Source organism: Ciona intestinalis, chromosome 4 (assembly GCF_000224145.3).
Source record: "Ciona intestinalis chromosome 4, KH, whole genome shotgun sequence".
Taxonomy (NCBI): domain Eukaryota; kingdom Metazoa; phylum Chordata; class Ascidiacea; order Phlebobranchia; family Cionidae; genus Ciona; species Ciona intestinalis.
Window position 1 is genome coordinate 5,321,132 of NC_020169.2, and position 12,936 is coordinate 5,334,067.

The window sequence follows — 12,936 nt, forward strand, 5'->3', positions numbered from 1 at the left end:
TTTCATTTTAATAAAAAAACACTATCTGTTTTTTTGTTACCATAAGGATAACTCTATTGTAGTGAATCCACTAAGAGTAAATCAAGGCAGTTGTACTAAAAATATATGATCTGCCAATCAAGGTGTAAAATGCAGTGTTTGGATGAAAAATGGCAGTATTAGGATTTTTTATATCATGCCTCATTAGAGTCACTACACTGCTATATTGTCTTCATGTTATTCACACTGGTTATTCGATAGTACTGCCAGAAGCCCCAGGTGTCTACTGTCCATGCTCAAACATTGATCTTTTATTTCTGTTTACTGTTGCAGCAATCCTTATACGTAATACTGGAGTAATTTATTTTTAGAGTTTTAAATATGAAATAATTGATGAAATACCAGCGCCGTGGCATAGTGGTTAGCGTGCCTGCCTGTAACCCAGAGTTAATGGGTTCAAGGCTCGTCGCTGCTACCATTTTGGGCGTATGTATCCTTGGGCAAGACACTTAAGGCAATTGCTCCAACCCAGTGGTCGCTAATGGGTTGTCTAAATTATCAGCGATACATAAAAAAATCCAAAAAAATAATCACCCACAAAGTAACATACATGGTAACTCGTAAGCTGGCACGAGGTGCTAAACCCGTGTGATGACGACTGTCGTTTTCCGGCCACGCGAGGATAATGTAAGAGAGTTACATTCACTTACATTACATTACAAATAATAAAACTTGAAATATATCAGGATGTTCGTTGTTGAGCAGAGAGGAGTTATTTGGATTTACCTTTCAAACTTTACAAAGGTTTATCCTCCGTTTATGGATTGGAGACCGAGTGTGTTTGCTCGACCAAGGTTAGTATTATATGCTTAAAATTATTTATAAATATTTAAATATTATTACTTTTTTTACTTTACAATTATAAAACTTTTTTTAATTTTTTTAATGACTTTTTATTTGAGTATGCCATACCCCCAATGCCATAATTTTTTTATATAAGGTGTAACAGCCGCTACAACAAACAGGTCCTCACAGATACGTCTATAGCCCCAAGTGTTGCATTATATCTGGTTTAACAGTGAGACCAATTGAGCTGTTTTTCCCTTTCTTTAATCCTTCTGTCTTTACTTTATAATTAAAACCTCATAATATTACGTTCGTTCCAGAACATATGATGAGCGAGGACTTCTAGATATCGCGTTCCATCCACAGTTTCGTGAGAACGGTCGTTTCTATATTTACTACACAAGGAGACTAAGGAGGGGACACGGGACCACACTTAGTGAATTCACAGTAAGTCTATTTAAAAACTTTGGGCTTACAGTAAGGATCTGGTGCTACAAAAAAGTAACAGACAAAAATCATGTTTAACCAAGTGAATATAGGGCGTTGTTTTATGCGGTGCAAGGTATGCAAGGCTATACTGAGAAATATTACCCATTGTATACAATATATACAGCGGCAGAAGCAGCGCGTTCAAAAGAGAACTGTCAACTGTCATTAAAGATAGATGTTTACGTCCTGTCAACGTTCGTCTCAAACTCTGACACGTTATAGTAATCGCTTTATTGATTGTGTAGCTATACTACTTTATGCAGTAATTTAAAAAGAATATTACATTATTATAAAGACATTCTTTATTTTCTAAGTCAGCGCAGAGAAAACAAATGTGACGCTCATACACAATGTTCTGATCTTGTGGTTGGTTATAGGCAGTGGTCACTTTCCTCCCAATTGTTATATTATGAAACGCTCTTTCTGGCTGCATGCGTGTTTGCGGAAAAAAAGGGCTGCCATAACAGCAAAACAGCCTCTCTAGTTGCGCCTTTGCCTATATATATATATAGGCAAAGGTGAAAGTAACAACATACTAATGCTACCAACATATTATTGTTGCACCCCTGAAATTTTATCAAATTGTTGCCACCGAATACAGGTCTCTACAAACGACATGAACATGGCGAACGCATCCAGTGAGAAAGTCATATTGGACATCAGGCAGCCAGCGTTTAACCATAATGGTGGAAACATATTGTTCCATGAAGGGTTGCTTTATCTTTTCACTGGTGATGGAGGAAAAGCAGGAGACCCATGGGGAAATGCTCAGAATAAGTAAGATAACTGTAATAAATTCCTCTTCTATTTAACAGTGTTTTTGATACTATGTTGGCGCTATACCAATAGGTTGTATAGTTTATCCCACTGCTAACAAACAATGTTACTCGTTTTATTTTCAACGATCAAAAGTAAAATCACTAAAAATACATGTAACAAATTCCGACCCTGATCTGGTGCTCATAGAGTTGGGCGATTCTTATGTGAAGAAATACAGTAAAACACCTCTATTTAAATAAGAGACTGACGATGCCATTTAGGTGAAATTTATATATTTTATTATACAATTAATTGGACTTAACTTTTATCTGTTACTTTTATATTGAAAGTGATGAATCTGTTTATATTTTCTATTAAATTTCAATTCCAATTTGGTTTTTATTTATTTAAATGCAACACAAGTACCAATATTACCTTTACTTAAACTTATACCAAAATAAAGATATTAACACTTAGAAAAGTACTTCTTGGCAAAGCACTTCGTATTGACGTGGATTCAACGAACACAACGTACGACATTCCCCATGATAACCCGTATGTATCCGACCCTAATGTACGAGATGAAATATTTGCCTATGGTTTACGCAACCCATGGAAATGTGCCTTGGATCGTGGAGACCCAACCACTGGTGAGTGAATTGTTTTCTATGGTTTTGTGTAAACTGTATGAAGGTTTTACCAGAATAATCAGGTACATTACATTGCACTTGTGTTAAAACGAGTGTACTTTATTGGCGACGCTGAAATAAAACAAATTACATTCATTGAGATTTGAGACCAAGCCACTGGTGGGTTGTTTTCTATGGTTTTGTATGAGAGTAGGTAAATTTTAAAATTAACAAAAAAAATGGTGATTTTAAAACGTTTTTTAGGCAAACATCCAGAAATTCCCTAAAGGGCAGCTTAAACATTTTTTTAAATCTCTATTTTAAAATATTTTTCAAAAAACAAGCAAATTATTAAAACATAAAGGTAACAACCTAAAATAGTTTTGCTCCCTTAATTTTACATTAGTTTACAGCTGTACTTTAAGTTATCATTTTGTGGTAGTGGGCCAATCCTGGCATAATTTCCATGCCATGCTGTATTGCTGTAAGACCACCCACGTAGTTGTAGAATAGAGGGTGTCAATATGTAACTTACTTTTACAGGCGCTGGTTTTGGTCGAATATTCTGTGGTGATGTGGGCCAGGATGATTTTGAGGAAGTTGATATTGTTGTTAGTGGTGGAAACTATGGCTGGAACCAATTAGAAGGACACGCTTGCTTCAGGAAATCTTGCATCCGATATCGTGAGTGGATGTTATTTACCGAATGTCAGTTAATATATAGTAGGGTGGGGGAGATGGGACACTTCTAGTATGTAATGTCCAAATATTCTGAATCTTTTTTTAACAATTAACAACGGTCTATGGGAGTCTTGAGGATACGGTTTTATAATCCTTTAAATGTTTTTCGTTTACTACCAAGTGGAACGAGAAACTGTCCCATCTTTGCCACCTTTCTATAAAAATACCCACCATCTTCCAAACAATTAACAAGTGGCATATAATCTGTCTTTTTTACCCCAGCTAAAAATGCTGATGACAATCTTTATAAACCAAGTGTTGTTTTATACACTAGAGTTAGACACACTGTGCCACACTGTTAAACATGCGTGCATAGACATTACATACAGAAACTGCCTTAGGTGGCTGTACACAGTATCCAGAATTCGTCCGTTTTGTCTGTTTGTCCAAATTTCGCTGCCGCATGCGGACCTTGGTAATGGGTTTGCATACGACTTCGCCTATGCCAGATACTGTGTACAGCCACCTTTAGCTTATGTTCCTAACTCTCCCTACCTTCCCTATAGTTTTGAATTATGGCATTGGCATATAAGCTGTCTCATATTTTCATCCCAGCTGACAATGTTGAACCCATTCATGTATACGACCACAACGTCGGTCGTTCCATCACAGGTGGTTACGTTTACAGAGGCTGTGATTCACCTAATCTTAACGGACTCTACATTTTTGCCGACTGGTTTAGCGGGTAAATATGTTTAATTTGAAGGTACATTTTTCCATATATACCAAATGTATATTTTGTAATAACCAGTTTTTGCTGATTGGTTTATATTTTCACTAAACTGGCCTAAATTATATGTCTTATTTTAAGGACATTACAAATAAATTAGAATACTGTATTGAATACAACTTCATTGTTTGTGTTTAATTTAGCATTTTTGACAACCCATTAGGAATGCACATTACAGAATTTCGAATCCATGAGATTCGAATCCTTTTGTATTCGAATCTATTTACGGGATTCGGTATTCTATTTAATGACGTCATTACACTTTCGAGAGTAAACGTTTCGTAACGTCTTTTCATAGCCTGCTATACGTTTCATGACGCAAAAACTACCCAATAGTACAATTTTTGATCATTTTACAACTCAAGATCCAACAAGGCTGTTATGAAAGGGTCAATAAACCGACTTTTGTGGGTAAAATTTTTTTTTCCTATAAATATAAAAAGATTCGAAATTCTAGATTCGGAATTCTAGATTCGAATTAAAGTATTCTAGGATATCCTAGAATACCTAATTATTCTGTAATGTGCATCCCTACAACCCATATAGAATGTTAATTTTTTACTGCGTTTGTTAAATATTTAATTTAAATTTATTAATGTAATTATTACTTCTTATAATCTTACCTGGTTTGTTAATATTTAATTTTATAAGATATTTATTATTTACTTCAATAATTACAGTAAAGTGTTCAGTTTAGACTTGATCACCCCATTTAGAATATTTATAAATTATATTTTCCTGCATTTGTTCAGTATTTAAATTAAATTAATTAATAATTATTACTTCTTTTATTACAGTCGTTTATTTTACCTTCGTGAGCAATCTAATGGTTGGATTAAGCGTAACATTTGCATGGGAGGGAATGACTATTGTGTGGGGAACGGGTTGACGGGTTCTTACTTCAGATATATTTCATCATTTGTTGAGGATGAGAGGGGTGAGCGTTGGATTGGATAACGGTGTGGTTTGGAGGGAAACTCATAGGTGGAAGCTTTTAAACCAGCGATTCCTAAACTGGGAACCTAACAGCAGTTTCAGAGGGTCCTCACAGGGTTCAGCAAATAAATTGCAAACAAATCACAAAATATTCTACAAAAAATAATCTATTTAGAAAAAACTTTTAGGTGATAGTAACTTAAATTAGTTACGCCCTCAGTAATTAGATTTGTAGCATGATAACTCTATTTTAAGTTATATTTGCAGTACATACTATTCAACTAAGAGCCTTTATTCACCTAATAGGGTAAATATATCAGAACAAATTAAACTACTAATGAAATTTTAAAAATAATCTAAAAAAATAAAGTTTATTCATTCATTACATTCAACGTGATTATTTTAGGACTATTATCATTTCTAATTCCACTTTCATCAAAATAAAGGTGAGGTTTACTTTCTAACTACCAACCAACCAAATAAAGAGGTGTTTGGTGGTAGAATGTACAAGATAGTTGATCCATCTAGAAGAGGAAGTCCTACCCAGTGCAACCAGCAAGTAGTTAACCCTGTTGTGTTTAATGAAAACAATACGTTCGAACATTACCAGCCAATAACAGGTAAGATAGCTCATTGAATTATTGGACATGATCAGATCTCCCATCCATTACCATTAAAGCCCTTGACACCTTCTGGAATATTTCAACTTTATGTGTGATAATTTTTTTTATCAAAAAGCCTTTGTCACCTACCCTTCAGGGAAGTGGCAGACTTTAACATCTGGTAAGGTTGTGCTGTCCGCACACTAGGTGTTGAGGTAATGGGCCAATCTTGGCCTGAATCCTAGGATCGATGGCGTACTACGGTGGGTCTTACCAATATAGAATAAAAATAGACAGTTAAAAAATGGAAAAAAAATGCAAACACATAACCACATTCTATAATTTTACTTATTTAATTAAATTTATTACAATTTTTATTTACCTTTTTTAAATTTTGTTTTAATGGTTTAGAAAACTCCCTTGAGGTTCGTTTGGTGAACGACCGTGATGGACAACTTAAACGAGGTCGGGTTGAGATTCGTAAACCTGGTGGTGTATGGGGGACGGTGTGTGACGATCGATGGGACGTGAAGGATGCAAATATAGTGTGTAAGATGGCTGGGTACAAGCGTGCGCGACGTGCATTCTTAAGGGCTTACTTTGGCCGTGGAAGTGGCCCAGTGTACCTAGATGACCTACGGTGCCGCGGAGGAGAAATTTCATTGCTCGACTGCGCGCATACTGGTTGGGGTGTGGCCAACTGCGACCATTCTGAAGATGCTGGCGTTATTTGTATATAAAGCTAAACTATAAGCTGGTGTGAGCCAACTCTGCACTACTTTTATTGTCCTTTGGTGCGTCACCTCTTACACAGCTTTTAAAGCCACGGACTAAAGTACTTTTTTTTATAAATTTAAATCGCAACTGACTATTAATTTACAATGCAAATGTTGCTGACTTATTTTATTCTGTATAGGCGGTGTCTTTCTTCTTACACAACTGCTTACTTGCCTGCCTTTTAAAAGGTTTCCTAAAATTTCTGTTTTAATTTCCCCTATTGCGCTTATGTATCTAATACCTCAGTTCATTTAGATTTAAATTAGTATTTCTTTCCATTCTTGCCAAAATGTTCCCTTTTCCGAATCTTTGCCGCAGTATTAATCGGTGTTCGCATTTTAACAGATATTTGGGTTAAATTAGGTGAACAGTTTATAATGTTTGGTGAGAAAGCCTTGGATTTAATACGTGAAGTTCATCGGACCAGAGAAGGCTCACTTGGTCCATACAATGTAAGTAATGTTTGTATTTCTCTAAAAGCCGGTAAAAGTAAAGATGTTTCAGGTTTAAAGGCCTGTGTTGGTGTTTTAGTGTTTAAATACAAAACTGGCGATGTCATTTATGTGAAATTTTTATCTTTTATTAAAAAATTGATAGGACAGTTTTTGTTCACTAATGAGTTGTCTAAATTGTTTTTAAAAAAACACAAAACGTGGTAACTTATTAGCTGGCGTCGTGGCTCAGTGGTTTAGGCTTTCCGGCGTCGTGGCTCAGTGGTTTAGGCGTCTGCATCGAGACCCGAAGGGCCCCAGTTCGATGCTCGACGGCGGTACTAATACTGATCGGCGTATGTGTCCTTGGGCAAGACACTTAACGGACATTGCTCCAACCCAGCGGTCACTTATGGGTTGTCCAAATTACAGTCATACACAGGAAAAAAACAAACAATTACCCACAAAGTTGCATATATATGGTGACTCGCTGCCCAGACGAGGATAAACCTTCTGTGGAAGTGCGTCCGGTTGTGACGTTGTGAGTACGAGTGTGGTTCTCGAATGATGTTCGCGAATCGTGTGAGAACGAGTTCGCAGAAATAGTCCGCAGATGGAGTCCTATATATACGGGTCAAGAATCGGGACAAAAAACGGAACTTGGTCGGACCGGAGAACGAGTTCGCAGAAATAGTCTGCAGATGGAGTCCTACGGGTCAAGAATCGGGACAAAAAACGGGACTTGGTCGGAACGGAGAACGAGTTCGCAGAAATAGTCTGCAGATGGAGTCCTATATATACGGGTCAAGAATCGGGACAAAAAACGGGACTTGATCGGAACACTGGAGTCGGAACATGATAACAAGAACTTCACTACCGCGAGCACGTCACTTCCGGACGTACAAGGGTGTTGGGGTAATGGGCCAAGTCTGGCCTAAATCCCAGGTCCTCACAGACCTCACCCATACAGAATAGAATAGAATAGAACTCATTAGCTGGCACAAAGCATATAAAACAAAACATCTGTGTTATAACAGTTGCAGAAGATCCAACAATGCAGTTTCCCCTTCTAACTTATTGACTTAATTTTCACCGAATTGTGTCATACAACGTCAAAAAGTTTATTAATTTGCTTCTTTATTAATAGGAAGATGGTGTTCGACAAGTCTTGGAAGAAATGCAAGTTTTGTACGAAGCCAACCAACAAGATGTGTAAGTACATTATGTTGTACTGTGGGGTAAGATGGGACACCTTTAGCACATGATTAATATCCAATAATGCGGATTGTGTTTAATCAATTAACAAAAGTCTATGAGAGTCGTAAGGATACGGTTTTATAATTCATTTAATGTTCATTGTTTACTACCAAATGGGAGAAGAAAATGAAATAAAAAGGTTTTCTATCTTTCCCCACTTTATTACATATACAATGCAATTATCCTACTGTTGTTTTAGCGCTCAACTTGTACAAAACGATTCCGACCAAACCTCTTTAACTGCCGTTCAAATACGACACGACAGTTTGCAACGAAACAAACGATGTTTGCTCGCTTATCTGTGAGTTACAAATATATTCTTATGTTCTTTTATGCTATGTATCCGTATGTATGCCTGGGTTGATGGTTTGCTACGCATCCAGAGGTAATGGCTTCAAGGCTCCTCGATGCAACTGTTGTTTGCCTATGTGTTCTTGGGCAAGACACTTAACAACAATTGCTCTAACCCAGTGGCCACTAATGGGTTGTCTAGTTTGTCGGCAATAATATATATATATATTAAAATTGGTGTATGTTGGCCACATAAATTCCCAACATAATTCTTTTCTTTTCTATCTATGACACAAACTGTTCAAAATTGTAATCCATATTTATTCATGCTTTTTAAAATAGATATGGTTAAACAAACTAAATGGTTCTAATTATAAAGTTTTATAATAATATCCAATCCAGATACAACCGATTACAAAAGATCCGCGCTTTACGTTGGGAGTTTGGAAGTGTGTTGCCTACTGATGTAAGAGGGAACATGTCTCCAAAAGAAGTTTGTATCATTTGTATGTATTTGTTTCTTTATATAGTAGGTTGGGGGAAGATGGGACACCTTTTTTTCTATTTTTCTCTTCTCATTTAGTAGTAAACAAAATTTAAAGAATTATAAAACGGTATCCTAACGACTCCCGTAGGCCGTTGTTTAAAACACGATCAGGATATTTAGATATATTATGTGTAAAAGGTGACCCATCTTCCCCCAACCTAATATATACGTACCATGTGTCTACTAATGGCCTTGTTTGTTTGGGAGACTTATTGCTGGAAAATGGTGACTAAAATAAAAATGTGTTGGAACCAAACCCACAAGGTTACATACCTGGTAACTCGTGAGCTGGTGGGAGGTCTATCAACAGCCGTGTTATAAGACTGTCGTTATCCGGCCCTGTGAGGATAAATTAAGTTACATTTACTCAAATTCAGAACTTAAGTTATTGTTGTCGTTTCAGATAGAATGGTTCACCAAATACAACCGTGCGCTCGCAAACTACATGAGATCACTTGGGAACGGAGGACTTGATCTTACTCAGGTTTTATATTTTCTATTAGCTTGCTAGCATGTATTGTTGTGGCTCATGTAAGTGAAGCTGTCACATGGGCCTCAATTCTGTTACTTCTGCTACCAGGTGTGATGTAAATAATCTTTAAGCAGCTCATCTGGTATAAAAACGTAGTGTATATGTGTCACATTTCTTTAAGTCTTGCCCGGTGACAGCTGAAACATCGGAACAGAATCCTCACAGGGCCGGATAACGGAAACACACTACGTTTTATGCCGGATTAACTGCTAAAAGATTATTAATTTATGCTTTGTTAATGGCAAGCAGTTCTGTACTTTCTTATAGGCCATAGACGGTATTTTTTATTATTGTAGTTAGATGTTGTACACATGTGTTCTGTTTCATGCACCTTGTGCCCCTTTACAAGTTACCACATATGTAACTTTGTGATTGTGGCTAAGTGTCCTGGTAGCAGCGATGAGCCTTTAACCAATAATGACCTTTTGTGCCCGCTTAGTGTTAACACTTTTTTGGACGTTTACGTTTAGACTAAACTTATATAAACTACCACACAGGACTTGCACCCTCCACAAAACGTTCACATTGAAGTTCGCTGTGTAGAAGATAAAGGTGAACTTGAACTGGACGATGGCTCAAAAATTCTCCTCAAAAAAAATTCTCTTCATTACCTACCGAGGTCTCAGTGCGAGCATTTGATACGACAAGGTGTCCTTAAACACGTCACTTGATCTCAGCTTTTCTACATGTTTTATTGGCCACCCGAGAAGGCACACACACGTTAGTTAGTTCTCATCATACATTGCACAGAGACTATACTGCATGGCAGGCATCTATAATTTTACAAAACAGTGAAAGGCACGCCTCTGCCTGAGTTCACGAAGCTCGATCTCCCATCTCAACCTTCCAAGGTTATTCTCACATCTCGTGTTCCCTCCGGTAATTCTCCCATCTCTCATCGTCGCTTTCATGCGTGAGATATCTCTTCCCAACCTGCTTCTCCAACTGCCGAAGATCCTGCCAGCATTGGTAGTCCTGCAAGAAATCTTTGTTTAATTCTTCACAGAAAAGTCACCTTTGCATAAATAGAAGGAAATTATATCACAATTTATGGTTTCATTCAAATAGATTTTGGCCAGCATTGATGATCCTGTAACAAGATTTTTTGTTTACATCTTGCGTAAATAAGGGAGCTAATCCACGATTGATGTTTTTATATTCAGGTTTTGCGGGATTGATAATCTTGCAAGCACAATCTTTTATTGTTAACCAGCTCTTCATTTTTTACTTCACTGCTTTCTCATCCTTATACTAACATAAAAAAGAGTAAAATACAGTTTGCAACAATTTCAGAGATTCCGAAAGTTTTTTACTCTACTTGCGTAAAAAGAAAGAAGAAGAATTGAAATCACAACGGACATTATTCTTCATTGCAAATGTTGCAGACCTGTTTCTATTCCATGTAGATGGGGTTTTACAGTAAGACATGCCAGGAGCAGGAGACATGGGTTTAGTAGTACCCCAAAACCCCAACAGCCAGCACAATGTTTGTGCGATAATCTCTAAGCTGGGGTTAAGTTTCTTAATAACCTCTTACCTGCAGCCAAATATGACTCAGTGTTTTGTCCACACTCGGTCGTTTTCGTTTCTTCACTTGTAGTAATGATGCAATTAGATCTACAGCTGTGGGGTGAAAGACGATTATTAATACTGGTGTGAACTTAAGATTCGTCAAGGAGACTTCTGGTATGCTATGGCAGGGGTTACTTCAACTGCCTGTAGCTCAGAGCTTACGGGCCCAAAGCTGCTATTAGTAGGCGTGCGTCCATGAGCAAGCGACTAAACAGCAATTGTTTTAAAAAATAATCACCCATGAAGTTACATCGTGACTCTGAAGTTTCGTGTTATAACGACTGAGGTTGCCTCACCGTTACGAGTATAAACGATTAACCAGTTACTCTGGTAAAAGTCTAATGAAGAAAACAATACAGAAATCCAACTTACAATCTGTTCCCATCTCACTCCAGGGGTTAGGAGGATACATGAAAGCAGCGTTTTGTATTTGTTGATTAATATCTTCGTCCTCGTTGAAAGGAAACGTTCCGGACAAGCTAACGTAAATAATAACGCCGACCGACCACATGTCCAATGAACGGTTGTAGCACTGAAGAAATAAAGTGGTTTAAATTAAAGAAGCTTTTGCTGTCGGCGAACAATATTTGTATACGTTTTTTTCAGGAGTAAAAATGTGGATTTCGACAAAAAAAGGCGGGAATAAATACGTTAAGTGTTAATGTATGCTACGTGTTACGTCGAGCGCACGTATACATCACGGCGTCGATGCTGTTGCCCAAAAGGTCTGTCAGTTACACAACAACAATAGTTCAATATCAATGCTGTGTTATAACAATGGATAAAAATTCACCCACAAAGTAAGATAGTCGGTAACTCGTAAGCTGGGACGAGGTGTATAAAACAGAACACCCGTGTTTTACGACCGTCGTTTTCCGAAAATCCGTTTTCTGGCCACGCATGGATAAATAAGTTACAACATTTCATTTGTTTCACCTCTTTCCTAAGCACTTCAGGGGCGAGGTATGCGGGCGTCCCAACGACGGATCTTCTGAACGACTTCTGTCCGATGATTCTCGCGAAACCGAAGTCACACAGCTTCAACTATAACAATAATAACTTTATTTGTCTCTTCGATTACGGAACCGAACGAAAAGACAGCGACAAAAGAAGTCGTTAAAACACGCTTATGGTTAAAACAGATTTACATTAATTTGGGGAAAGAAAGCGTGGTCGCTACACCTAGCATGAGAACAGCGAGCCATTTATGTTAATTTTTTTCTAATTTACACTTCTAATGGAATCAAAAGTGTGCTTAAAGACACGTAATATGTAAATAAGCAATTAAGCAGCTATGTGCATGGCTAACCGCGCTTTGCTAAAGCTGCTAACGATAACAATTATAAAGGAAATTAAATAAATGGCGGTTAGTGGGCTATTCACCTGTGGGAAAGGGTCGTCGCTTGAAAGAAGAACGTTTTCCGGCTTTAAATCGCAATGAACAATATTTTGCTTGTGCAGACAACGAAGTGCAATAAGAATCTGCAATGAATGAAATAATTAATAAACAACTTTATTTTGGTGTAATGTTGCGGCGGAAATTATTAATTTACGGGAATTTAAAGACGTGTGGAGATTTCTAACGCCATTATTTTAAATGTAGAAATAAAATGGGCGACATCAACCTATTTCTTATTGCATGATTCCGATACAACAGTTATGTGTTGAGTGTTCAAAGACAGAGCAGCAAAACTATAATAAGTGTAACAAGTGCGTCTCGCTAATTCCAAAGCTTTTGCCTAGCACCGAAAATATTTAAAACCAAGATACGTATTTTCTAGCCAGCAACAAGAGACTGACGATGTCATTTAGCAAAAA

At 37.2% G+C, this 12,936-nt stretch overlaps 3 protein-coding genes across 3 annotated transcripts in view; 2 read left to right on the plus strand and 1 right to left on the minus strand.

The window, feature by feature from the left end:
- The window catches only part of LOC100185258 (HHIP-like protein 1), an 8,942-nt gene extending 2,108 nt beyond the window's left edge, over positions 1–6,834 (plus strand). The window contains exons 5-13 of the mRNA XM_002125534.4: positions 726–833; positions 1,146–1,272; positions 1,916–2,091; positions 2,551–2,723; positions 3,246–3,386; positions 3,999–4,128; positions 4,971–5,110; positions 5,556–5,729; positions 6,123–6,834. Coding sequence (XP_002125570.1) covers positions 726–833; positions 1,146–1,272; positions 1,916–2,091; positions 2,551–2,723; positions 3,246–3,386; positions 3,999–4,128; positions 4,971–5,110; positions 5,556–5,729; positions 6,123–6,451 — 1,498 coding nt within the window. The 3' untranslated portion in view covers positions 6,452–6,834. The remainder of the gene's footprint in view (positions 1–725; positions 834–1,145; positions 1,273–1,915; positions 2,092–2,550; positions 2,724–3,245; positions 3,387–3,998; positions 4,129–4,970; positions 5,111–5,555; positions 5,730–6,122) is intronic.
- Positions 6,820–10,838, plus strand: LOC100182896 (DNA replication complex GINS protein PSF1). The gene is made up of 6 exons (XM_002131557.5): positions 6,820–6,940; positions 8,067–8,131; positions 8,376–8,477; positions 8,870–8,960; positions 9,418–9,498; positions 10,044–10,838. The coding sequence occupies exons 1-6, from the start codon at positions 6,866–6,868 to the stop codon at positions 10,215–10,217; spliced, it is 588 nt and encodes a 195-aa protein (XP_002131593.1). The 5' UTR covers positions 6,820–6,865; the 3' UTR covers positions 10,218–10,838.
- The window catches only part of LOC100180505 (serine/threonine-protein kinase D1), a 14,225-nt gene continuing 11,508 nt past the window's right edge, over positions 10,220–12,936 (minus strand). The window contains exons 17-20 of the mRNA XM_002131645.3: positions 12,055–12,162; positions 11,491–11,650; positions 11,084–11,169; positions 10,220–10,521 (exon numbers count right to left, since the gene is read on the minus strand). Of these exons, the coding sequence (XP_002131681.1) occupies positions 10,405–10,521; positions 11,084–11,169; positions 11,491–11,650; positions 12,055–12,162 (471 nt within the window). The 3' untranslated portion in view covers positions 10,220–10,404. The remainder of the gene's footprint in view (positions 10,522–11,083; positions 11,170–11,490; positions 11,651–12,054; positions 12,163–12,936) is intronic.

Excerpts from the sequence above, each read along its gene's own strand:
- LOC100182896 (XM_002131557.5), top strand. The coding sequence starts at position 6,866 with ATGTTTGGTGAGAAAGCCTTGGATTTAATACGTGAAGTTCATCGGACC. Across the intron at positions 8,132-8,375 it reads GAAGCCAACCAACAAGATGT|CGCTCAACTTGTACAAAACG; the intron begins GTAAGTACATTA and ends CTGTTGTTTTAG. Across the intron at positions 8,478-8,869 it reads CGATGTTTGCTCGCTTATCT|ATACAACCGATTACAAAAGA; the intron begins GTGAGTTACAAA and ends TATCCAATCCAG.